The 27,994-nt window shown below is 41.5% G+C and overlaps 1 protein-coding gene across 1 annotated transcript; it reads left to right on the forward strand.

Annotated features, from left to right (window-relative positions):
- The first annotated feature begins 11,615 nt into the window (after positions 1–11,615).
- Positions 11,616–27,719, forward strand: LOC120554201 (zinc finger MYM-type protein 1-like). The gene is made up of 5 exons (XM_039792932.1): positions 11,616–11,778; positions 11,867–11,920; positions 24,172–26,365; positions 26,467–26,566; positions 26,960–27,719. Exons 2-5 carry the CDS (start codon positions 11,899–11,901, stop codon positions 27,485–27,487), a joined length of 2,844 nt encoding a protein of 947 aa, XP_039648866.1. The 5' UTR covers positions 11,616–11,778; positions 11,867–11,898; the 3' UTR covers positions 27,488–27,719.
- The last annotated feature ends 275 nt before the right edge of the window (positions 27,720–27,994 follow it).

Here is a 27,994-nt window from a genome sequence, read left to right on the forward strand (position 1 = left end):
AACAAAGTAAAGGGAAGTACATCATCCTTGTGTTGTCCTTCGGGTCACTGGGACCCGAAGGACCACACAAGGGTTAAGGTATACCCTTGTGTGAGGTATCATTGAACTCAGCAGAGACTTCCTTCTTCATTGGTGATGGTTTGGCCCGCCCCCTATGTTTAGGCCACGCCCCCTTTTATAACTAATGACCCATTTAATGTAGACCCTTGTGAGAAGTATCATTGAACTCAGCAGAGACTTCCTTCTTCATTGGTAATTGTTTGGCCTGCCCCCTATGTTCAAGCCACGCCCCTTTTCACAGCTAATGAACCGTATGACGTAGAGTCTTGTGTTAGGTATCGTTAAACTCGGCAGTGAGTTCCCTTTTAATTGGTGACGATTTGCGGCGTCTGAGTTGCGCGCAAATGCACGGTCGCAAGGAGCGGCGTCCGCCAGTGTACCCGACGCGCGCAGAGGCGCGAGGGCCCGTCCATCGCTGCTCGCAGCTTTAATTTCATTTGGTTTCAGATCTTTTGGTTCATTTAGCAATTTTCTTTTTTGCCGATAATGTTTCATTTTCTAACAGTGTCTTGTAACTTAGCCGTGATAAATTAGCCTGAAGCTAATGTTTACCTATTCAGGAGGAAATTAGCAAACTCAGCGTACTTTTGGGCTCCAAGCTGTCTCCATCTTTCAAATACATCTCCAATATTTAGATGTGTATGTCAGGCTATCCCGTCTCATGCCGTCTCGTCTCATGCCGAGGCGTGTCCAACAGTAAGTTAAGAGGGTCAAAAATACGAAATCAAATTATTTTCTAGATGGAGTCATCGGTAAGTTCGTGACCACGTTTGTTGCAATCAACTGAAAAACGTTTAAACTGTTAAAGTAACAATTTTAGCCATACATATACTGATTTCTGGATGTTATTGTTGTGTCCCTGATGTTAACATACATTTGATGAAACCTGCATCAGCGTTGGTTGACATTTGTTAGCGAATATTAGCTAACGTTACCTAGAGCAATTTATGGTTGCAGATTTTGATGGTTTCTTTCTAGGGTTGGGTACCGAAACTCGGTGCCAATAGGGAACCGGTTCCGACGTAAACGGTAGTAATGAGATCGAATAAGAACGAAAATTTCGGTGCCTGATTTCGGTGCCTGACTTTTTTCTGGCGTCAACTTACGTGACGTCAGTGCCGCTAACTCGGCACACTTGTTGAACTGATAGCGAGAGGATTAATGAAGATGCCGAAGGCTAAACGCTCCAAGGTTTGGCTGCATTTCACGAGTAAGGATGCAGACTCTGCGACATGCAACAAATGCCTTGAAGTAATATCATGCAAGATAGGTAACACTTCAAATATAATGAAACATCTGACGAGACATGGAGTGTACTTAAAAGCCGAACAATGCACCGTGTTTGACAACCTACGAGACGCAGAGCCAAGCACGTCAACAGCAGCAGCTAGTGTTGGCCTCGCCGCCGGACAAATGGAAGAGAGTCCCAGCCCTGCCAGTCTGGTGGTGGAAATCACAGATGATGATAACAGCAGCCGTTCCTCTTTGGGTAAGACTAGTAATTTAATGCCAGTCGCAAATCTTGCATATCAAGTAGGCTAACAAACACCGTTGCCATTCAATAGCGTGTGTAACAATGTGTGCAAAATGTTTTAACAAAGTTCCAACAAATCTTTATACGAGGCTATACTGTGTGTTAAATAAACAAAATGTTGATCTTAAGTGTTTTACATCAGTATTAAACGGCGCAACTTTTCATTTAATCAGAAACGTAGGTTGGTTGGTAAGATATACCTGTGTTTTGAGGCTGTATCAAGAGGGTGGGGGGACAATTGTTTTTCGAGGCTACAGCCTACTCAATCCGAGGCAACTCCTATTTATCGAGAGGGGGAAGTGGGGGAGAATTGTTATGAGCTGTTGAGCAGAATAGGCTACTAGTAGTAGTAACCTGAAGAGTTAGGTGTATGTTATAAACAATTTTGATAGTAATATTTTTATTTCTGGCTTTCAAGTTACAACAGTGACTCCTTTCACCATGGCTAAGAAGGCTGCACTATCCAAAGAGAAGGTGCAGGAAATCCACAGGGCAGTCACCAAATTTGTGGTGATGGGGCTTCATCCATTTTCCACGGTGGAATCGCCATCTTTCAGGTGAAAATGTGGGCTATATCAAAATAGAATTTCGTTGATGCATGTGAATGCCACCTCTGTACCATGAAGACATTCTGTGTACAAGACTAATAGATATATTTATTTTTTTATAAAGGGAGATGAGCACTGCCCTCAATCATAGATACCAACCACCATCCAGGGATGACATATCCAACATGTACATACCCGCGTGGTATTCTGTTATAAAACAAAATGTCATCCAGGAGCTGGCGCAGGTCAGCAAAATTGCAATTACTTGCGATGGATTGACCAGTGTGGCACAGGACCACTATCTAACAGTGACTGTCCATTACATTTACAAAGGCAGCATCCAGCAGAAAGTGCTGAGCACTGAAGCAGTTTATGAGTCCCAGACAGGGCCAGTGGTGGCACAGGAAATCCACAGCATTCTTGAGGAGTTCAAGTTGACTGGAAAAGTCATAGCTGCCACAGTAGACAACGCATACAACATGGATGTTGCCCTGAGAAACTTGAAATTTTTAAAAGTTGGGTGCTTTGCCCACACACTCAACCTGGCAGCACAGAAGGTGTACAGCATCCAAGCTGTGACTAGGTGGTGTGCAAAGATTCGCGCAGTGGTGGTGTGGCTGAAGCTCTCAACCATGAGCAAAACTGTCCTGAGAGAGAAGCAGAGACTCCTCAGTAAATAGCATATATATATATATATATATATATATATATATATATATAATTATAAATACATCTTGAAAAGTAATACTTTTAAATATAAGCAATTGTTTATTGTAATTCCAATCTCTGTGCTTTAGATTTGCCAGAGCACAATGTTATCCTGGATGTGAGGACTCGCTGGAATTCTCTATACCTCATGGTGGAGAGGTTTGTGGAGCAGTTCCCTGCAATCCAGGCAGCTTGCCTCGATCAAAGGCTAAGGCGGCCAATGGAGAGGGACAGGTGAGGTGATGGAAAAGAGGGTCACTTGCAACAATATAAATTGACCTTTTGTTCTTAACATTATTGTTTATTTTCCACAGACTAGAAAGGCTTACAGAGAGTGATTTCGAGAAGGCAGAGGAATTCATGAAATGCATGAAAGTCTTGTAAACTTCAACCCTCTGCGTGTCAAGTGACAAGTCCCCCACATGCAGCCAAATCATCCCGATCCTCACAAAGCTGGAGGCACACTATTCAACCTCCGATGATGACAATGTCTTTGTGGCTGCTATAAAAGAGAAGGTCTGGGGAGATCTCGAAAAAAGATCCCAGGTACTATCCATTTGCAGCCAATATCTATGTTCACAAAGAAAGAAGGCAAATTACACCATTTTCACTATACAGACACTAAACCATGTTTTCATTACAGGATCATGACATTCAGAACTTCCTTCAGGAGGCCACATTAATGGACCCTCGCTTTAAAGGCAGGCTGGAAGTTGGTGCTGCGGAAGCTTGGGATAGGCTTGAGAAAGCAGTGATTGACAATGCCACGGCAGCTCAGGTATTTTACTGCATATTTGTCAGAGACAGTGTATTGATTACTCAACTTTTTTCCATGCCGGGCCCATGCCCATGTTACAGTTTCTGTAATTAAGTATTGCTGTTTTATGGGCACTGTGTTTGTGTCTACAGCTTCCAATAGAGGACCCTCATCAGACTGAGGCAGGTGAGGAGGAGGACCAAGCAGGCAGACGTGTAAGTTCAACCATATACTATCTACAGTGCCTTGCGAAAGTATTCGGCCCCCTTGAACGTTTCGACCTTTTGCCACATTTCAGGCCTCAAACATAAAGATATAAAACTGTAATTTTTTGTGAAGAATCAACAACAAGTGGGTCCCAATTATGAAGTGGAACGAAATTCATTGGCTATTTCAAACTTTTTTAACAAATAAAAAACTGAAAAAGTGGGCGTGCAAAATTATTCAGCCCCTTTACTTTCAGTGCAGCAAACTCTCTCCAGAAGTTCAGTGAGGATCTCTGAATGATCCAATGTTGACCTAAATGACTAATGATGATAAATAGAATCCAGCTGTGTGTAATCAAGTCTCCGTATAAATGCACCTGCTCTGTGATAGTCTCAGAGGTCCGTGTAAAGCGCAGAGAGCATCATGAAGAACAAGGAACACACCAGGCAGGTCCGAGATACTGTTGTGGAGAAGTTTATAGCCGGATTTGGATACAAAAAGATTTCCCAAGCTTTAAACATCCCAAGGAGCACTGTGCAAGCGATAATATTGAAATGAAAGGAGTATCAGACCACTACAAATCTACGAAGACCCGGCCGTCCCTCTAAACTTTCAGCTCATACAATGAGAAGACTGATCAGAGATGCAGCCAAGAGGCCCATGATCACTCTGGATGAACTGCAGAGATCTACAGCTGAGGCGGGAGACTCTGTCCATAGGACAACAATCAGTCGTATACTGCACAAATCTGGCCTTTATGGAAGAGTGGCAAGAAGAAAGCCATTTCTTAAAGATATCCATAAAAAGTGTCGTTTAAAGTTTGCCAAAAGCCACCTGGGAGACACACCAAACGTGGAAGAAGGTGCTGTGGTCAGATGAAACCAAAATCAAACTTTTTGGCAACAATGCAAAACGTTATGTTTGGCGTAAAAGCAACACAGCTCATCACCCTGAACACACCATCCTCACTGTCAAACATGGTGGTGGCAGCATCATGGTTTGGGCCTGCTTTTCTTCAGCAGGGACAGGGAAGATGGTTCAAATTGATGGGAAGATGGATGGAGCCAAATACAGGACCATTCTGGAAGAAAACCTGATGGAGTCTGCAAAAGACCTGAGACTGGGACGGAGATTTGTCTTCCAACAAGACAATGATCCAAAACATAAAGCAAAATCTACAATGGAATGGTTCACAAATAAACATATCCAGGAGTTAGAATGGCCAAGTCAAAGTCCAGACCTGAATCCCATCGAGAATCTGTGGAAAGAACTGAAAACTGCTGTTCACAAACGCTCTCCATCCAACCTCACTGAGCTCGAGCTGTTTTGCAAGGAGGAATGGGCAAAAATGTCAGTCTCTCGATGTGCAAAACTGATAGAGACATACCCCAAGCGACTTACAGCTGTAATCGCAGCAAAAGGTGGCGCTACAAAGTATTAACTTAAGGGGGCTGAATAATTTTGCACGCCCAATATTTCAGTTTTTTATTTGTTTAAAAGGTTTGAAATATCCAATAAATTTCGTTCCACTTCATGATTGTGTCCCACTTGTTGTTGATTCTTCACAAAAAATTACAGTTTTATATCTTAATGTTTGAGGCCTGAAATGTGGCAAAAGGTCGAAAAGTTCAAGGGGGCCGAATACTTTCGCAAGGCACTGTATCTAGTGTTATGTATGTACAATGAATAGTTGTTTTTTGTGCCATACTGAACTGGTTTGTATGTACTAGATGTCAGCCTTGGAGCAGTTGTTTGAGGATGAAGACCGAGAACTTCTTCAGACAACTCAGACCACAAGCAGTGCCCTCTCCATCACAGAGCAGGTCCAGAAAGAGATACAGATCTACAAAGGCCTGCCAGCCATCCCATCTGGACAAGACCCTGTGGCCCGGTGGGGGGGTAAGAGGGATACCCTCCCTAATTTGTCTGTCCTGTCAGAGGTGTACTTGTGTGTGCAGGCCTCATCAACCCCCTCTGAGAGGGTTTTCTCCTGTGCTGGGCATGCTATCAGTCAGGAAAGATGCCGTATATTGCCAGAGAAGGCCAATATGGTGATATTCCTGCAGAAGAATTATTAAACAAACACTGATGTAAAGTGTCCTCACCAAGTTTCTTTAAATGTGCAATACTGTTGTGTAATATCTTGTTCTATATTTGTGTTTTATATTGGTTTCTATTTTAGGTCAGGTCATTAGCAAGAGAAAATGGAGATTAGATTACCCTGGTAGTAATCTCTATTAATCTCCAGTATTATTATATTGTTTGATACAATATTGTTTTATTTGATATTATGTAAATGTGAATTTTTATTTTATATTGGTTTATTATTACCATATGTTACCTGTATTTATATTGTTTAAAGATTTAAGTTTATATTGTGTTCAGTTTGGCCCTGTAAATAAAAGGGTATTGTTTTTTTACAAAGTGTGTGCAGTTTGGTTTTCTTAAGTACCGGTTCAAGAACCGTTTTTAAAAAATACCGAGTAGTTACTGGTATCGGATAAAACCCAACCAATACCCAACCCTATTTCTTTCTGTGATTTTCCTTAAGGTACACATCAGTGTCTTTAAAAAAACTAACACACCGCAGGTGACATGATGCATGGTGTGCTGTACCGACCATCATTGTCCCCTTTTGTCCCACTTCAATATACAAGCCCCGGTGTAGGGCAAAGGTTTTGCAGCACATGAGGTGCATGTAATGAATGCCATTCAACATGAAGGTTAGTTCCCTCCATCAGCTTTGTGCTATGCCATTATCATTTGTTTGTAACTACTGCTACTTCATAAGCTTAATAATAGTAACTTTACATACTAGTTGCTTTATTTTATAGGGTAAGCACGTAATGCTTTTGTCCCTTCATAGATTTCTTCATAACAAAATGCCACCAGGCCTGCAGGAGTGGAAGCAGTGGTCACTTCCACTGCCCTTTCTGCCTCAAGACCACAATAAAAAGGCAGGCTATCCTGAGGCATTTGCAGATCTGTAGGCCACCTCTCCATGACGCCCAGTTGGACGCTGATGCAGACTGCAGAAAGATGAGCATCAATTCCCAGACAGAGGAGTGCAAAGGTCTGAAATCACTCTCCATTTTCTGTGGAGCTGCATTGGCTGTGTTCACTTTATGCTGTTAGTTGATTGTCAGTTTGATTGTCAATTCTCTGTAGCAGGATCTGTGAACCTACCTCATCTCAGCACTGAAAAACTGCCTGTACCGGTGAGTATATGTCTGTCTGTTTGTAAAGAAAACTATCTGTAAGGGAATGTTTTTTTGTGTTTTTCAAACATGCATATTAAGTGTGTGTGTGTGTGTGTGTGTGTGTGTGTGTGTGTGTGTGTGTGTGTGTGTGTGTATATATATGGTACTGTACATGATAGTGAAATACAAGGACAAAGAGACCCAGCAGAGCTGCTTTGAAACTGGATGTCTGTCTGAGTTGTCACTTTTTGACAAAATAAACAAATTAAATACTATATCATGGCAAAATGCGAGTTTGCTTTTGTTCTATACCGACAGGTTACGTTGGAAGAGGAAGGTGGGGTGAGCTGCAGGGGATATATTCTGAAGATCCCCACCCTGGATTCTGCAGCCATTTCTGCCAACTAACGGCAGGATTTCCTGAGGAGGGATAACAAGGATCGGGTGCCTGTTTCACAAAACCAAGATAAGGGATTAAGCCAGGATTTCCCAGTTATCCTGGCTCAATTTAGCCTTGACTCGGTTTCACAAAAGCAGAGGCACCTAAGTTACCATGGAGATTTATTCTCTACAGCTAGCCTGTGTCAGGATTTGTGACTTGAACCCAGAAGCAGACTGATAAGACAGTTCGAAGTTTTACACAGTTTATTACTGAATCAGACAAGGTAGCAGAATGGACAGGCGGGAAAATCCTCTCAGGTGACAGAGCAGGTTGTGGACACAGGCAGGGAGACGAGGTATGCAGGACCGGCAGGTGGAGAGTGGCGTCAGCAGGCAGGTGTTGAGACCTAGGGATGGCTGACGCAAAACTGACGTTCGAAATGTTTTGATGATCGTATCCGTGAAACCAAGATGATACACAATGCTACAGCTGATGCCACAGTGGAAGAGAAAAAATACCTCAACTATGCGTTTTTGCCCAGAACTCATGATCCCCTAACTTACTGGAAAGAGAGAGCAGTAATCTTTCCTCATTTGTATGTCCTTGCTAAAAAATATCTTTGCATGCCAGCAACAAGTGTCCCTTGTGTGAGGATTTTTTCAAAGGCTGGAGACATATGTCTCAGATAATATTATCTGTAAAAAAAGAAGTAGGCTAGGCTAAGTCCTTGCACAGCAGAGAAATTAATATTTTGGAATAAAAATCTATAAAAAAGTGAGACATTGTGGCTTGATTTCTTTTATTAATTCATTTTTCATGACAATGGCTCGTTGTCAAGGTTGTTTCAGATCAACACCTGCAAGTGACCACTGGGTATCATCGTTGAGACAGGTGTCGGATTGTTTCGAAGCCTCGACACAATATGGCACATTTGCTTCAACTGTTTCATTGTTTCACGAAGCCTCGATCTGCCACTATTGAGACCGTAGAGCAGAGTGGTTCTCCTTCAAACACAAAGACAGCATTCAGGTTTGCAGGCAAAAACAGCAGGTTACAAAAGTACCGCGACAGAATCAAACTGAACATCCACCTACATGACTTAACTATCTGGCTCCGAACAGAGAGCAGCCACAGTTTAAGACTCTGCACTAACGAGCCACAGGTGGTTGATTAGTGATCGCCTGCAGCTGCGCGTCAACCTGGGAGCGGCCTGTCACACCCACTGCACTAAGAGAAAGAGGAGAAAAAGAGCAAGCAGAGGAGAGGGAGAGGAAAAGAGAGAGAGAGAGACTCCAGGAAACCCCTGCATGTCACTTTCCACATAGTGGATTCGTGACAGCCTGGTCCCGACCAGGCTAACAGCCAGGATTTATTAATCCAGGAGCCTTTTCTGTTCACTCAGCAGAGGTTTAACCTTATTGTTGTCAGCCTGCATTACAACAACAGCAGGTGCGTGTTGCTTTTCATTTAAGTTCTGTTATTATTTAAAGTTGTGACCATTATTCATGGGACAGTCAGTGTCACTGTTATATTGCTGAATGAAGACTGCTGTTCATATTGTTGTTAGAAGTTTAATGAATATATCACATCAGTTGTTGAAATAATTAGAAAAGGCTGATATAATTTCAAATGGGTTTTAAATTAAGTCAATTACTAAGGGCAATATATAAAGTGCTGTGCATGTGTGTTTCTATAGTGCACCAATGCACCTTACGTTATTTTAGTTGATTATTATTGTTTTTTGTATTCTTTAACGACTAGAATTTGGGAGGATTGTACATTTTTAAGAACATATCCTAATTGTACAATCCTCCCAAATTATAGTCTTAGTTCACTGAACCAATACATAACTATATAGTGTAGACTACTGTACATTCATGTAACAACAGGGAGAGGACACCTAAATGGTTTCTGACCTTATATTTTGCTGGGGGGAAATAACTGATGAATATACTCCGTTACTATTCATGTTTACAGTGTGCATGAAATTTATCACTTGTTTCTTAATTTTAGAGTTCAATTTCTTCAGTGTCTTTCTTGTCCATATATACGAGGGAGCAAAGGATATTATATGTAAAGAAGGAAACTCGTCCTCTATAAAAAAAAAACACGTGAGAAAAAGCGTGGCAGATAATAGCGGACCGACTGAATGATAGTCTAAAAATATACATTTACGAAATACTGCTCTTAACTGAAAGCATTCAATGAGTCACTTGTCATTTGCAAAAACGAGCAGTGGAAGTTAAGAATCTTGGTGTGCTTTTTGATCAGACACTCTCGTTTGATTTACATATAAAGGAGGTGACCAGAGTTGCTTTTTTTCCATCTTAGAAACATCTCCAAGATCAGATCAATACTTTCGTTTAACTTTAAGGTGTTGCTGCTAACCTATAAAATATTAAATAGCAGCGCACCATTGTATCTTAAAGACCTAGTGAACCCTTATGTGCCTGCTCGAGCCCTGCGTTCTCAGGGGACGGGTCTTCTGAGTGTTCCAAAGGTTAAAAAGAAGACAATTGGTGAACGGGCTTTCCGTGCACCAACATTGTGTGGAACAGTTTACCTCTGGACATCAGGCAGGCTTGTTCTGTTGAGGCTTTTAAAGCAAAGCTAAAGACCCATCTGTTTACTGTTGTGTATGAGGCCTAATTTCTTTGTGTGTGTTCCTGAGAGTCTGAGTGTGTGTTTATTTTTGTATACATTTTTGTATAAATTTTGCAAGGCGAGAGGGCATGAGACGGGAAGCTCCAGGTTGCAGCCAGAATTAATTTTTTAGTTTAACTATAATCTGCATTTATTTTATAGACGGACATATATTTTTAAGTATTTTATTCATTTGTATCATTGCCATTACTGTTTAGTTAAAATAACATAAATGACATATAAATATATCAAGTATTTTATTCATTAGCATGATAGTCTGCATTTATCTTACTGTTTAGTTAAAACAACACCAAATATATTTTTAAGTATTGTATTCATTAGCATGATAGTCTACGCAAGCTTTTACTTTGAAAAGTAGAAGCTCGGGGAAGCTTTTACTTAGAAAAGTAATAGATATTTTTTAAAGTATTTTATTCCAGACGCGAACTTTTATTTAGAAAATTGGAAGCAAGATATTTTTTAAAGTATTTTAAAGTATTTTATTCCAGACGCAAGCTTTTATTTTGAAAAGAAGAAGCTCGGGGATGGCACCAGGCAGGACAGCATGAGACAGGACGGCATGACATGGGACGCTCCAGGCTGGAGCCATACAGTCTTGAATATTTACCCGGGGTTTGTTACGTCTCTGGTCACACAACTGTTAGAAACATGCATGTATTCTTAGGTCGGGTAGAATCTACTGTATCTCCGTTGATCCTGTTCGTTTGTTTGCTGCTTTCATGGCTATACTAACGTTACAGCTGTAGCGCGCTGGGTTTACTATTTTACAGGTATATCTGGCAACCCGACCTTCTGCACAGACCTGGCGCACCTCGAACGAGCCTATTATATCTCTGTCCTTGCCTTGGAACGCCTCGAGATCGCCCAGTCAGAGCTGGCTAATGTGGCTCAGGAAAAGGAAGTTTTGGGCCCCAGCTGGAGCTGCTGCCCCTGTGACCTGACCCCGATATGTGGATGCCGATGGATGGATGGATGGATGGATGGATGGATGGATGGATGGATGGATGGATGGATGGATTTATCAGATATCCAAGTAATAAGCTGGATAGATACGTCTAGATAAATTCTCCATCTCGGAAAGCAAAATAAATCCTAAAAAGTCCTTCTGAAGCCATCTATTTAGAATAGTTCAACTGTTCTGTATATCATTTTCTATTTTACAGTAGATGTTTCCCTTATATTCTTATTTTTTGAACTATGATCCTTAAATATTTAACTTCAAAGGGACAGGTTTATTATACACAATAATCAGAGGGTAGGTGAATAGTGTATATCTTTCACATTTTTTCATATTTAAACATCAACCAGAGGCTTTAGAGAACAGAGAGACCTCATTTAGTACTGCCGGAATCTGTGCTGTGCAGTCAATCCAAGTCAAAAAGTACAATTCATTAGAAGTATAAAGTATGATAATACCTTAAAAGTACAGTACATGTACTAAGTTACATTCAACCACTGATCTTATCTCATCTTATTAAAGGACAGTGGGTAAGATCGACTCTTAAAACACTTTTATTTTGAAGGGCAGTGTGTAGCGGAAGTTGTGTTTGTGTTTCCGGGTCCCGGAAGACGCTACGACCTCCGTCCCATTGTTTGCATTTTAGCTCGTGATGAGGACGGCGGAGTAAAACGCGCCAGAGTTTGGTGTCCTTCCAGAGAGAAACATCCCAAACTGCTGCATGAGGTTTTAAAACCTGAAACGGAGCTACAAAGAGCAGGTCTGTTTTCTTTCTCTCCGCGCAGCTAGCTCCTGCTAACGTGTGTTATTGGATATGTTGTGAGCTTCGTATTTTTCTCGAATTACAGGTCGGGGAGAAGTTGGGGAGAGGCACTTCAACATGAACTCTGGCCAGCGGAGAGGTGGGAGACATTTACAATGTTATTTATTCTTCTAACATTTTTTCTTACTTAACGTTAACGTTACCATGTTGGGGGAGATTCATTGTTGTATGAGCTGGCTCTGGTTTATAATTCCATATAAGGTTTATTATTATCTAGTTTGAAAGTCAGTCATAACTGAAAAAGTATATTAATAAGTAAAAGCTGCTGTCAATGCCTAAATTGGAGGACAGGAGGTGCTCCACTTTTCTCCACTTTTTGCCACAGCTGATAAATTAACCACACTTCGTCCGTGGCGACGCTCTGCTATGCATAGCAACTGTCTGTTATTCTTAGCAACGGTCTGTTATCAAGAATGAGCAGACTGCAGAATGCCTTCGAACCGATGTCCGTGTACTGTATTACAGCCTCATACAGGCTCTGCCTCCCTCCTGTCTGTCTTTTTTGTCAACACTGAGATGGCTATCATATCTAATGTGATTAAACATCCATGGAAAGGGGAGTACTGTGTCTTAAGCATCCAGTGTGGGAAACATTGAGTGATGATTGAGCCAGAGACTAGGGCTGTTGGAATGAATGCCAAAATTCGAATTGAATTCGAATAGTAAAAAAAGCAATACTATTCAAATGCTGAAATTATTATTCGAATGTGACTTTTTTTTTTATAAATATGTTGGCTAACGTTAGCTAATTTCCCTCTTCTCGGCCTTATCTAGCCTTTTCTTCTGTGTCACTTATGTCACGTCTTATGAACAATAACTTGGCGGGAGTGAGAAATACAAGGCATTGTGAGATCTAAGCTAACGTTGCGTACAGAGTAACGTTAGTACAACATTACGGAGCTGATGTTACGTACCGAGTTCACTTAATACAAGGGGGAGTGACAGGCTGCGGCTGGAAATCGTAAGGATGGGACATAGTTTTAACATGACTTTAATATAGACTTCCACCGAGCCAAAGTGCTTATCTTAACATTAGTTCGCTAGCTCTTGTTTTCTAACTGCATCGTGTGGTGTAGTAATGTTAGCTGGGAGCTTCATGGAGACAGCTAAAGGTAATGTTAACTGCCGTACAGCTGTCAGAGTTAAATTTGACTTCATATATTACCTTCTTGAAGCTGTATTCTCAGTAACGTGACAATCTGCAAGAAGGAGGTTGCTTATAAATCACTAAAATAGTGGTGACAGCACCGCTTGGCTTGGTTATGAATACAGTTAGCATCGTTTGTTACTTACCTAGTTTATGACAAAATGTTTCGGCTGTACTTTCTAACATGATGTCATTGTGCTAACCGAGCACCGTTAGCCTTTACAACAGAGCTGCTTCACCACACTTGTCGATAATGTTTCATTACAGAGTTCTCTGTTGATTTGTGTTTGCCGCTGTGTGCGTGGTGGAAAATGAATGTAAACAAAGTTGCGTGCAGGTCTGTTCAAGGCCAGGGGGATGTTAGAAGCCCTTCTAGTGTGCAGAACGTGTAACAACAACCACATGCCTGTAATGGCATTGACAATGCATAAGCCTGAATAGTTTAGTACGTATTATTTTACAGGCTGCAATTGAGCATTAAATATTTGAATATTAAAAAAAAATATCAAATGGAATTTGAATGGTATTATAGAGGAAGATTGACATCTCTACCAGAGACCCAGCTCTAAACACAATAACTATTTGTTTTGTCGAGGTGAGTAGTTATATATTTAATCAGCAATGTCAGCCTACTGGTGCTATCAATGTTGCGCTAGTAAACTCTATATTTGACAATAAGGCCTACTGTTTTCCGTCGCATTGTTTATAGATCTCAGCGGACCCGACCGCAATTGACTGGAGCTTTATTCCACAGAGGAGAAAAAGATAGACGATAAAGTGGCTGTATATTGTTGTTTGGCAAACAGTAGCTGTTGAGGCCTGTGCTATGAATCAAGAGCAACATGTCCTGGATTTTTTTGCCGTTACCCGCATTCACCAAACCTAACAACCGCGGTCCCGGCCCGCACAATAGAGCTGGGCAACATATCGATATTATATCGATATCATGATATGACACTAGATATCGTCTTAAAATTTTGGATGTTGTATTATGGCATAAGTATTAGAGATGCACCGATTACAACTTTCTAGGCCGATTCCGATTTTTCATTGAATTTGACCAGCCGATACCGATTTTGGCCGATTCCGATTTCATTTTTTCTAACAGCACACACAAATATTTATTTTCTATCTTTTCTTTAATAGAAAAGTTTACATTTTGCGTAGAACATAGAACATTTTAACAGATAATCGGTCACTATAAAATAGAACTATAAATTACTCCTTGTGTGGGAAATTAACACACATTTAAAGTGCAATGTTATGGAAGAACCATTTCCTTCTTTTCACATCCAATATCCAACTACTATTTTTTATATATATTTAGCAAACTAAACTTCTGTATGTATGAAAACAGGTAATGGCAATAAAATTATATATAAATAACAAATAAAAATTAAAGCTGCAAGCAGCGATGACGGGCCCTCGCTTCTTGCCCCGGGGGTACTGGCAAATGCAACATTACATGTAGACCACACATTCTAAGTTTCATGTAAATCGCCAAACTTTTGCCAAGATAGAACCGTTCATGTTTCCACACCCACCTACAGGAAGTTGTTCCTCCATAACTTGCGCATTGTGTTAGCTATCAAAATTCTTTTGATAACTTTTAGTCACGAGGGTCAACCGAGTTTATATCCAAGTTTTCGTGCAGATTGGACTCACGGCCCAGGAGGAGTTTCCATATATCGCGATGTGAATAATTAATAAAAAATGTTTTAACAGCGCCATCTAATGGCCGATGCACTATAAATTTGGCGTGGATGCTCAAACCCCAACTTTGTCATATTTGGTGTCAATCGGGAATAAATCTTGTTAAGATACGCAACTTCCTGTTTCGACAGCCCCCTACAGGAAGTTGGTCCTCTGTAACTTGCGCATTGTGTTAGCTATCAAAATTCTTTTGATATATTTTTGTCATGAGGGTCCACCGAGTCTACGTGCACATTTTTGTGCAGATGGGACTCATGCTCTAGGAGGATTTAAAAAAAGTAGGTTTCGCTCAAAGCAAATTAGCTAATTAATTAAAAAATATTAAAACGGTGCCATCTAAAGGCCAATTGACTACATATTTGGCAAACAGCCTCATAGTCACATGAGGAACAACTTTCTTAAGTTTTGTGTCCATTGGAATAGCCGTTGGCAAGATATAACCATTCCTGTTTCCACTCCCACCTACAGGAAGTTGGTCCTCCATAACTTGCGCATTGTTGTAGCTATCAATATTATTTTGATAACTTTTTGTCACGAGGGTCCTCCGAGTGTATATGCAAGTTTTCGTGCCGATCGGACTAACGTCCCAGGAGTAGTTAGACAAAGTAGGCTTCCCATATGTCAATATTTTGATGATTAAATAAAAAAAATCAAAACAGCGCCATCTAATGGCCGATTGCAGCCAACTTTGGCACAGTTGCTAAACCGGCGAGGAGGAACATCCTTGTCAAGTTTCGGGGCAATCGGAATAATTGTTGTCAAGATAACGCAACTTCCTGTTTAGACAGTAAGTTGCTATAACTTCTGCATTTTTTCAACTATCAAAATTCTCTGGATAACTTTTCATTATGAGGGTCAACAGATACTTCCTGCAAAGATTCAAGAAGATTGAAGTCACGGCCTAGGACGATTTCGAAAGAATGTAAAACACCTGAAAAATGCATAATTAAAAATGGCCGCCTTCCGGTTGGGCGGAGCTAATGAATGTAAATGGGAAATATGTCTGCAATGATTAGAGCAATATGGGTATTAAATCTGGTGAAGATCGGAGCAACTATGTCCAAGTTAAGGCCTTCTACGCTAGGGGCGCTATGGAGCCCGCTTACAGGTATGGGCCAAATCGCTGTACAGTCTCGCAAAGCCCCCAGGTGTTTATGTGGGCGCCAATTTTTGGAGTTTTTCCGTATATATTGAGGCGTCCAAAAATGTGCCCAAGTGCTAAAACCAATTAGGGGGCGCTATAGAGCAACCATACCTCTCCCAGGCCTAAATGTGTATTCAGATGAAAGAGTTTAATATTCTGCACATGGCTGCAAAATTTTGAGAGTTTTCGTGCATCCTAAAGTCCTCAAACAAGTGTTCGTATAATGAAGATTTTTGCATGAAAACAAAGATTTTGGAAATTTTGTAATTTTTTCTAAAAATAGCTCCATGGAGTTCAAGATGAGACCTATGTTCCCTCAAAAGTTGGTATATTAACTTCTTACTTTTTTCGGAATTAAGGCGCACGTTAGGGGGCGCTATGGAGCCCCCTGGCAACACCCGAGGCCAAGCACTACAGAACTTTGCAATTTTCACCAGTTGTGACAGGTGTGCACATTTTTGTGAGTTTTTGTGCATGCTAATGCCCTCAAAAATGCGACAAAGGACTCGGAAAAATAATAATCTGATGAAAAACAATAGGTTCCTTCGTGCAAGGCACCGTTGGGGCCTTGCACTTTCGTGCTCGGGCCCTAATAAAATAAATATAGCCTTAGAGCAGTATAATGATATTTCTCAAAACACACACATGCATCCTCACTAACCTTGAAAGCATTTTAAACAGTAACGTTAATACAGCGTGTTGGAGGAATACCGCGTCTCTTTTTTTTTTTTTTTTTTTTTTTTAAAACAGCGTCTTCTAAAGCGGCCAGTGGGGCGACAGAGGCAGAGGAACTACAGCGTTGCTAACGTTAGATTCTTGTCTCATCTGGGGTCTGATAAACAGTAAATTCATCAAAATCAGTGTGCCCAACGCTATTTTCCAATAAACTGCTCTGTCATATTTCACGGGACCCGCGTGAGTGCGGGTTTCATGTTCCAGTTTTTCATCCTCAGAGGGGAGAGATCAGTAGAGCAGACGGCTCTGCAGAGCCGTGTATAATTACGACTTTATGACATTTCATAAACAGCTGATTGAGCGGCAGTGCGCTGCTGCTACATGCGTATAGCGGAAACCCTGCATGTGCACGTGTGGTGCTGATGTTGCACGATGTTAATCATGCGGCACCCGAGTGAATTTGACCGGCATTAAATCGGCATATGTCAGACTGACCGGCAGGTCGCCGGTCATGGCCGATGACGTGAAAATCGGCCAATTCTGTTCACCGGCCGGTCAATCGGTGCATCTCTAATAAGTGTTGTCTTTTCCTGGTTTTATAGGCTTTATTACAGTAAAATTGTCATTTTCTGAACTTACCAGACTGTTGTAACTGTTGTATTACTTGCCTTAACCCATTTAGTCATTATATCCACATTACTGATGATTATTTATCAAAAATCTCATTGTGTAAATATTTTGTGAAAGCACCAATAGTCAACACTACAATATCGTTGCACTATCGATATCGAGGTATTTGGTCAAAAATATCGTGATATTTGATTTTCTCCATATTGCCCAGCCTTACTGCATGACCTGTGTCACGACAGTGGTTATTTAACTAGTTCAATCAACCCAGGGTTTCCCAATCTGGCGACATGCACGTCAACAATAAAGAGGCGGCGTTTGCACCATATAACCAATCGAAAACATGGATAAGTCTACCAGAGCCGCGTATTTTACCTAAGAAGAGCAAACAATAATCTCACAGCAATATGATTGATATGACACGGTTTTACAGGCAACAAGCAATACAGCCGCTGCTTCCTAACCCAGGAAGGAAAGCTGGCAAAAAATAGCTGATGCTGTAAATGCGTAAATTACAAGACAGGAGAACATTTACAAGAAAATCAGCCAGGCAACAGATTGGATCATAATTACACTTGTGCATTCCATAAACTTTCATTGCTGTAGCCTATATTCTTTAAGTTGCAACCCTGGCAGTTAAGTGATCGTGGGAGCAAAAAAGAAAATGTTCGCTCTCTCTCTCTCTCTCTCTCTCTCTCTCTCTCTCTCTCTCTCTCTCTCTCTCTCTCTCTCTCAAACCCAAACCGATGGGCGCATTGGCAACATACTGCCAAGAAGCTGACAAAGTAATTCCCTCCGCTTAAAATCTATGTTTCATAAAGAAAACCATCAGGGAACGGGGTTGTCGGTCTCTTAAGCCTGGCTCACACTACAGGAGTTTTAAAATCCTAACCGATTTTGAAATCTGGTTGCAGCACACACTTGAGGAGAATCTTTGCAGATTTTCTTCCCTCAAATCTTAAACATGCTCACACTATAAGATTTGAAAATAGTGGGGCATCGCACACAAGATATTTTTAAGATTATCTTGCCAGATTTAGCACCTCACGTGATGCGATCTCACGGGGAAGCGCATGTAAATAAAATGGATACTGTGTCACGGCAATTTGCTGTAGTAATACTTATCCTTTGTGCCAATAAAAAAACAAAAGAAAATAAAACGAGCGTGGACTATAATATTATTCAAACAAACTACCGTATTTTCCGGACTATAAGTCGCACTTTTTTTCCTACTTTGGCTGGTCCTGCGACTTATAGTCAGGTGTGACTTATATATCAAAATATATATAATTTCACGTTTTTAAATGTTAATTCATATACTGAAAACATTACCGTCTAAAGCTGCGAGAGGGTGCTCTAGGCTTGTGACAACTATATGCTGCTCCTAAAGACAACTGAGAAAGAAAACAAACTGCAGATAGTAAAATATGCAGCCGAAAACGGTTTATCGAGCAGCAGAAAGAAAGTTTGAAATGAGGGAGAAACTTGTGAGGGACTGGCGAAAAGGTGACTCTTACTGCAATGAAGAAATCAAAGAAAGCTAATCGGCTAATCGCGGGCTGAAAGCAAGACAGCCAGAGCTGGAGGAACGAGTCCACAGGTGGGTGCTTGAACAACGTGCTGCCGGGAAGGGCTTGTCAACGCTGCAGTTACGTCTCCACGCCCTGCTAGTTGTTCTGTGTGACTTATACTCCGGAGGGACTTATAGTCCGAAAAATACGGTATGTGCAATGCATCTTTTGTCAGATCTGAATGTAGCAGATGATCATTGACCTAGATCTAATGTTTACAAAGTTGCTAGCTAGTGCGCTAGCAACTTTGTACCCTCACCCGGTAGGTCCAAATCTGAAGTGATCTCACCAGCTCTCCTCTGTATCATTCCGATTATGATACTCTTTTGATGATACATTAAACAGGCACTCCTGCTGTTGCCACATCTCCACCATCCTTCCAATTAAGTTGTCCACCGGACCCGTACTACAGCTGCTTTCGCGGACATTTTCAAAAGTTTCCGTCACTTCTGTCTCCTTGCAGACCTGTCTATCATTGGCTGTTGTGGAAGTACTGACGTAATCATAGTTGTTTCACGCCCGATTATAATCCTTGATATCAAACATGTTTGATATTATCGGGGCGGCCCCGATTTGTCTGCAAGCAGATCGGGAGGTGCAAGATTCGATTTGTGAATGCCTCACATTACCAGATAATCTGCGCCGAACATCGGAACCGATCGAGGTCCTCGACAAGATTTTTTTCTCAGATTCTCGGGAGGGGTAAATCGGGCATAAATTGGCCTAAAACTCCTGTAATGTGAGCCAGGCATAAATGTTCTAACTGTTCTGTAGGTTAGGTGTTCAGCATAAGTTACCACGGCAATTTAAAGCGTCCGTATTCTGCTCATTTTCAGGTTCATAATTGTATTTCAAGGTTGTACCAGAACAGGTTTACGTGGTTTAATTTTCAAAAAACACCATATTTTTGTTGTACTGCACAGCTCTCTCTCACTGCTGCAGCTCCTATTTTCACCTTGTCTCTGTTTTAGCTACAGAGTGAGACCTCTTTTCTTCTTCTTCTGTACTATCTTTGATTGCACTCGCACATGCGCAGTAGCTCAGATGTAGATCATGTCAGCTAGCTCCATGGACAGTAAAAGAAAGGCTGTTTCTCCAACTTCGGTCAGTTACAAGGCAGAATTAGCTGGGAGACTTCTAAACGAGGGCGCACATTTAAGTAGTTCTTTTGTAGATTATGGTGAACTTTTGTGTGTTGTAGCAGTGCTTTGCTATTGAGAACGAGGTAGCATGCTAACGGTTGCGGTTAGCCAGCTCGTTTCGGCTAGTGACATAAAAAGCCGTGCAGATTTTGAACAGCTCACCCGGAGACTGAAGGCAGGACACATTCAGAAACCCGTATATCACTCAAAACAGCATGGATGGATGTTTTTCAAAGTTCGTATGCGTGTGGAAGCACCAGAGACACAAAATATCACCCCAAATCCCAGAAAAAGTGGTTTTATTTTTCATAATGTGAGCGCTTTGAAACGTAAGTCTCGCCAAAATGCAAGTGAACACACAGTCTGTGTTGTTTTTCAGACAATGGCAGCTGCGGACTGTTATGTCTCGGTGTTGGAAACGTCTACAGTGAAATACAGTCACACTGTTTAACGTTCGCTGTCAGCATTTTAACCATGTTTTATCCTGCTGCTAGCTATCGGTAGGCTAACGTTACCTGCTGCCAAGTGTATTATATTAAAGCCCATGTTGCAGGTTAACCACCACTAGAACTATGGTGACTGACTGGGATGAGGAAGAGGTGTTTTTACTGTCAGTGAATAGCACCAAGTGAAAGTCAATGTTTTCTTTATATCTAGTGACAGTGATCATGTTGTTAGTTCAGATAAGTACCGGTAAACTTATCTAGATCTAGAAAATAGAAGGCATCATGCTCGCTATGGGCGAACTTGCCAGTCCAACCTGTGAAATCCCCCAACGGTTGTAAACACATATTGATTAGATATCTCACGTTTTGATGGTAGCCTACAAGCTCCAGTAACAACATTTTTACCTAGTGTTTATTTATTACTTGGGCGGGGATGCTGTTCAGCTTTTCACAAGTTTAGACAGCTAGCTAACGCTACGCCGACGTTTCGCTAACATTAGCGCAACAGCGTTAGCCTAGACGGCTAGGTAAATATTACGACTGCCTTCGGAGTTTCCTATATCTGCGTCCACATTGTCAACATAAGACCTGTGGCGTTAGTGCTCCTTTTGTACCATAATTTTATTTAGTGAAACGTTAAACTTCGCTCCTACGAGATGGGTGAGTTTTTGTTACGTTACACACAAAGCTAACTGGCTATAGTTAGTCTGTACGTATGCTAGCGGACATTGGCTAATGTTGCGTAGCCAGCCAGCAGCTTCGGTAGTAGTTTCGGCGAGCTAACCACGACAGCTAACACATCCACATGTCTCCATTTCAAACATCACTGCAGATTGACTGCTTTTAGCAGCAGAGGTTGATTGTGGGCGACCTACTGTTGCGGTTAGCTCAACGAAACTACTGCTGCCGATTGCCGAAGTTGCTGGCTGGCTACGCAACGTTAATCCCACTAGCATACGTACAGGCTAATTATAGCCAGTTAGCTTTGTGTGTAATGTTACAAAAAAACACCTATCTCGTAGGAGCGAAGCTTAATATTTCATTCAATAAAAGTATGATACAAAAGGAGCACTAACGCCACGTCTTATGTTGACAACTTGGACGCAGCTCCAAAGGCAGTTGTAATACCGGTATTTAACTAGCAGTGTAGGCTAACGCTGTTGCGCCTAACGTTAGCAAACATCTGCTTAGTGTTAGCTAACTGTCTAAACTTGTGAATAGCATCCCCGTCCAAGCTTTGTTTCACTTTCCCTCCAATATTATTATACACATAATAAAGACACATGGACTCAGTTGAGACCAAAAGCCATATTTTGTAAGACCAGTAGCAGAAACCGTGACAGTGAACCGAGACGGGGCTTTCGTCTGTCGTCTTCCCAAATGTGAAGTCATGCAATGCATTGTGGGGGAAAGGAGAATCATTGCAAACCGCTGTAAAATAGTTATACTTTTTCATATTTTATTCAGTTTTGTGATATCCATTGTATTTGATGTTGTTGGGCAACAGTTCAAATGTTTACCAACAAGCAAATTGCCAAATTCTTTAGAAAATAAACCCTGCAAGATGGGCTTTAACTAATGTCACATGCAGCGATGTTTCGGTAGCCTCTAACGTCCGTTTCGGAGCCTCAGAGGGCAGTGCTGGCATTTCAGTGGCACCGAAATGAGCCACCGAAACCCGCGTTACTATTCGGTCCGTTTAGATACTGGTTGTTAAGGCACCGTATTAACACAGTGTGTCATACCCAACCCTACCTGACAGTAAACATCACTGCCACTATCGCTGCCACAAGAAAGTGAAGTGGAAGCTCGGGACTGTCAGTCGGTAAACAATGAAGTGACGTCCCGAAGCCCCCACTTGATGAGACGTCTGACATGTTGCATTGCCAATTGAATAAAGAGACCAAAAAAGCGTGGTGACCAAATAGATGTTAATGTAATAGACTGGGGGCACTGTTTTGCTGGCACATTGAATTGCCAATTGAAAAAAAGAGACATGGCAATATGAAATGCAATCGATTAAGATTTAATTCTAATGTTTAGTAAAAATAATTTTAACTGATTGCATTGAAACTTTGCATATTGAATTGTCAATTGCAAAATACATCAGTGTTTTTCACAGATTAGAAAGCAATTTGTGGGGGGGGGGTGTCGCCCCGTATCACCGGGGGGGTTCGTAACAATCAAGTATCAAAAACTGAGAACACGCTGTTGGATGCTGTCCTCCTCTCCTACTTCAATGCCTCCCTTTCTCTCCCTGACCCTGTCTTTCACTGGTTGAAGCCTGAAAATATTGTAAACAAATTAATAACATAATTAATTCCACTGGTCGGACTGTTGAGCTCTGTTTCAGACTGATACCTCCGGTTCATCCTCAACATGTGCCTTTTTCAGTCGTGGAAAATACTTTTCAGTACTCATCTGGATTGAAGTAGCATTCTGTGCAAGAGTAAAAAATGACATAACATTATTTATAATACGTTTATTTGATTCACAGCTGCTATAGTGTTTTGACCTCGACAACCCAACTGCATTTTACCGCAAACTTGTGACTAGTTAACTTTATAAAGCAGGCACAATTGCTTGTTTGCTAAGAGTCGGGTAGGTGATTGTGTAATGGTGTTCACGAGATAGATACCAACCTTTCGTGAACTTGTGAATTTCGCCAGCCATCTTCTCTCCTTGATGGAGACAGACGCTGTGTGCACAGTGGGTTAGTTGGTGTTTTAAGCCTTACAGGCAGCCAACAGTCACCTTAAACCTGCCTTAACCATAACCATTGCCGCGCTTCCTGGAAGGCGACGTTGGAGGCTAAAAACACCAAACACCACACGGTGGGAGGGGCTGTGTGTATGTGAGCGAGACACAAGTGACAGAGAGACGGAGGAGAGCAGGGAAAGGAAATGCAGAAGAATGTGTTTTTAAATAGCATTAAAAAAAAAAAAAAATTATAACTAAACGCAATGTGCGGCGGCCGGTGTTGATAGTGAGGCGCACCGCCACACATTAGTCTATGTGTGGGGAAACATTGTACATATGCAAATTGAATGACAAAATTGCAAATTGAATTGCATACCTGCAAACTAGTCGCTTTTCGGATATGGCAAACGATCACCACAAACTCCTGGTCAGTTCAGTGCTTGTGTTTGGTTTTTGTACCTTCATAGTGTTTAAAACTTTTTGTTTCCTGGTAAGTGAAAAGCAGACTGACAAGAATGATCAGCGGTAACCTAGTTGTCCACCATAGGGTGACGTTGGGTTGCTTTTCTCCAAAAGATGAATCATTCACAACTTTTTGTCGCAGGCATTCACAATGACTGGAAAGACCTGCGTTTTTGCCAGATTGTCTGACTAGTCTCTAACCTTTTCTAATGAATTTAAATAAAAAGGTAGATCATATAATTATTTTCAAAACATTAAAAACTGTTACGGTTATTTCTCTTTTAAAAGCCAGCAATGCATACATTAAAATCTACAGTCAAATAATGCATAATCATGAAACTTATTATTTTTCAGACCATAATCGTACCAACAAAGTCTACAATTGTTGCATCCCTAAAAACAACAGAACTGGACAATCCTCATGCTTCTTTTGAGCTACCAGTGTGACGGCAAACAAACGATTGTTAAAGCTGTTGGCTCCGACTGGACTTCATGGTGAATTCAGCTGACCCTCTGTAAACTCATATTGCGTTCATGTTCCCCGTGTTATTGTGAGTGTCAGTGCTGGAAAAAATCTTTAAATCATAAATTGAATTGAAAATTCTGACACCCCTAATTATTATGAGAGTGAATAGAGCTACTTTTCAAATGATTGTTAAGATTCCCATTTAATAGCTATTTTGTGTTTCACCTTTACCTTCAGATGTCCAGAAAGTGATTGTTGGTGAAGAACATCAGCAGGAGTGGAGCTCCAGTCTGGACCAGGAGGACACACAGCCCCCACACATTAAAGAGGAACAGGACGAACTCCGGATCAATCAGGATGGAGAGCAGCTTCAAGGGCTGGAGGAGGCTGATATCACCAAGTTCCCATTCACTCCTGTCCCTGTGAAGAGTGAAGATGATGAAGAGAAACCTGAGTTCTCACAGCTTCATCAAAGACAAATTGAAGCGATCAAAACAGAAGCTGATGGAGAGGACTGTGGAGGACCAGAACCAGCCATGAAATCAGATCCAGATACACATTTACAACCAGATACTGATGACAAGACTGGAGACTCTTCTGAACCTGAGACTGATGCCAGCGATGAAGAGACTAGAGAACCTCAGTCAGGTCTAAACTCTCGGAATAATTATAGATTCCCTGTTGGTGATTCAAGATGTACTACCGGTGAGAAAGCATTTAGCTGCTCTGAGTGTGGGAAAAGATTTGGCACCAATGGACATCTGAAGAGACACATGGGAACCCACACAGGAGAGAAACCATTTAGCTGCTCAGTCTGTATGAAGGCTTTTAGAGAGAGTGGAAGTTTAAAGAGACACATGAGAATTCACACAGGAGACAAACCATTCAAGCCGCCAAAGCCTTGCAAGCTGACGATCACACAAATCACTTTCGTAGAGATAATGGCAGCAGCCAAACCAAATTCTGTCATTGACTTACAAAAAAACCCTTTCACAAGGCGATCGCTGGAAGAAAAAAAGCGGATAAAGGATCTCGGACCGGACCAACCCGACTTACAAATCCAGCAGCAGGCCAGTGACCGAGGACGAAACTACACCCGGGGCTTCACCCGCTCTTGTTATGGGAAACGGAGTTGGCTGGCTGGATGTGATGTTAGCAATGCCTTTTTCTGCTTTCCCTGTCTTTTATTTCAAAGTGTCGGCACTGAGGTTTTGTGGACAACAACGGGGGTAAGGGACCTAAAACATCTCTCTGAAAAATGCAAACGTCATGAAAGTAGTCGCAGCCATCTTGATAATAGCATGAAGCTAACGTTTTTTGGCAGAGTTAGCATTGCTGAACAACTGGATGAAGGCTACAGGATTGGCATTCGAAGGCACAACGAAGAGGTGACAAAACACCGACACATACTGTCCACGATAATAGACCGTGTGAAATTTTGTGGAGCCTTCGAGTTGGCTTTACGTGGCCACGATGAGAGTGAGAGCTCAGATAACCCCGGGATGTTTCGCGGGTGGGTGGATTTTGCTGCCTCTCTTGACGGAGCTTTGAAAGAGCACCTTGACAGGGCCACTGTATTTAAGGGAACATCAAAAACTATACAGAACGAGCTATTGGACTGTATGTTGTCTGTGACAAGAGAACAAATAATCAAAGAAGTCCAGACAAGTGATTTTTTATCAATCCAGGCAGATGAAACAACAGATATTGCCACACAGCCCCAACTTTTGCTTGTGCTGCGCTACATCGACGCCAAAAACAACGTGCAGGAAAGATTTTTTGAGTTCATCCCCCTGCAGTCCGCTACAGCTGAGTCCGTTGCTACTGCACTAAAAGGGCGTCTTGCTACTGTCCTTCCTGAGGATCAGAAAAGTAAGCTCATCTGCCAGGCATATGATGGGGCCACCACTTCAGCTGTTCAGAGGAAAATTCAAGATGTGTACCCAAATGCCCACTACATCCACTGCTATGCACATCAGCTCAACCTGATAATGCAACAGGCCACCTCTCACATATCCAAGGTGAGAATTTTTTTTTCTAACATTGGTGGATTTTCCAGCTTTTTTTCCAAGTCACCCAAGCGGACATGTTTTCTGGATGAAGTGGTTGCCCATAGACTGCCAAGATCCGGCACCGTTAGATGGAACTTTCATAGCCGTGCCATCAGTACTGTTTTTGAGCACAGAGATGATCTCATTCGCTGTTTTGAGAGCATACAAGACTCCGGAGACTTTGACCCCAATACTGTCAGAGAAGCAGGAGCCCTAGCCATGCTACTGGAGGATCAGGATTTTAAGTTCTTTCTGGAACTTTATCACCACATCACGCCACATGTAGACTTCCTCTGTGCCAAGCTCCAGGAGAAGAACATTGATTCGGTCCATATCAAAGGGAGCATCCGACAGTTCCAACAGGAAATACAAAAGATCAGGTAACTGTATTCCTGTAATATGATCATTATTTGCTTTCTCTTTCATTATTAACTCTTTCTCTTTTGCCAATATTATAATACATTATCTGTGTCCTTTGCAGAAACTCTCTCCATTCCATTGGTGAGCAAAGCAGTGGTTCTCGGCCAACAAAGAGGCGCCGGGCGCTCAGTCCAGAAGACCGCGAAAGAATTGCAGCGGAGGTGAGTTTGTTATAGAAATCAGTCAATACCATTTCACATTATTGTTGTGCTCCAGAGATGTCCTGCCCACATATCATATTCTACAGACTCAAGAAAACCTTTCTTTGTTCGGTATAAAACCTTACAAAAAACATAATTTTAATATTATACAACAGCATCCCGAAAAGAATAAATTGTTTACATAAAAATAAATGATCAAAAGAAATATGAAGTCATGAAGTACCCACCAAAAACTACACACCAAAAACTACTGTCTTGTATGGGACAAAAAACTCAAATGGCTCTATTTTTCTTTTGAAAGTCATTGCAACAATGACAACTAGTGGCCTACTCCGGGCTACTAACATTTACATTTACATGTGTGTGTATATATATTTTGAATTATCTCTCTAGGTCTGTGACACCATCCTGGGACACACTAGGGAGCGTTTCTCCTTCGCAGACCACCTCGTCTGTGCCACCTTGTTGCAGGGGGACAGGTTTGAGGAGTACAAGGATACCTTTCCTGAAGATGCATTGAGCAGCACCATGAAAGCGTACCCGATGCTCAGTGGAAGCAAGCTGAAGACAGAGCTCAGTCTCATCTACAGCAAGGAAGAGTTCAAAGCCTGCCGTGGTGCCGTGGACCTATTCCAGCTGTTCATGGAGAATAATCTCGAGGAAGTCTTTTCCGAAACTGTGACTCTCCTAAAAGTTGTCATTACCACACCCATGACCACGGCTGAAGCTGAGAGGTGCTTCTCAACCTCGAAAAGAATAAAAACTTTTCTCAGAAACCCCGTGACCCAGGAGAGGCTGAATGCACTGGCCATGCTGTCCATGGAAAAGAGACTTGTTACTGAGATGACTGACTTTAATCAGAGAGTCATTGAGAAATTTGCTGGCCAGAACGAAAGGAGAGCAACATTTATGTTCAAGTAGTTAACATGCTTTTGGGTGGTGGGTGGGAGGATATAGTTTAAAAAAAAAAAAACTCAGTCAGAGTCACTATCTTCTTATGTTTGTATTGTCTTGCTCTTCTTAATTACATAGCCTAGTTGTTTAAATAAAGTAGTGCTGGTTGTTTTGCCCAGTTTCGAAGTGCTGCTTTCTGTTTATTTACACCTGGTGCGTGGCAATTACTGTACTAATAAACATGGTTACAATATGTCGAGCAAATGTTAAATTTGTATTCTTTATAGTTTAACTTGCAACATCATCTTAAATCTGTAGTTATTGCAACAGCTACAGTGTAAAACATGATAAATCCATTTTTATTCTGATATCTTGAGGTGAGAGAGACTCCTTTTGAAAATGGCTTTACTTTGGAACCTGTTATGGACAAGCATGGCATGGTCGGTATCAATGGATTCCTTAGATTGTCTAGTTTCATATGATACCAAATATATTCGCTAGCTAGCATCGCCGCTCAAGCTGTACAAGAAGGTG

Source organism: Perca fluviatilis, chromosome 24 (genome assembly GCF_010015445.1).
Source record: "Perca fluviatilis chromosome 24, GENO_Pfluv_1.0, whole genome shotgun sequence".
Taxonomy (NCBI): Eukaryota; Metazoa; Chordata; class Actinopteri; order Perciformes; family Percidae; genus Perca; species Perca fluviatilis.

Bases quoted from the DNA above. Each gene is read 5' to 3' on its own strand.
- LOC120554201 (XM_039792932.1), top strand. From the start codon at position 11,899: ATGAACTCTGGCCAGCGGAGAG. The intron at 11,921-24,171 runs GTGGGAGACATT...CTTTACCTTCAG, and splicing joins GAACTCTGGCCAGCGGAGAG to ATGTCCAGAAAGTGATTGTT. The intron at 26,366-26,466 runs GTAACTGTATTC...TGTCCTTTGCAG, and splicing joins CAGGAAATACAAAAGATCAG to AAACTCTCTCCATTCCATTG.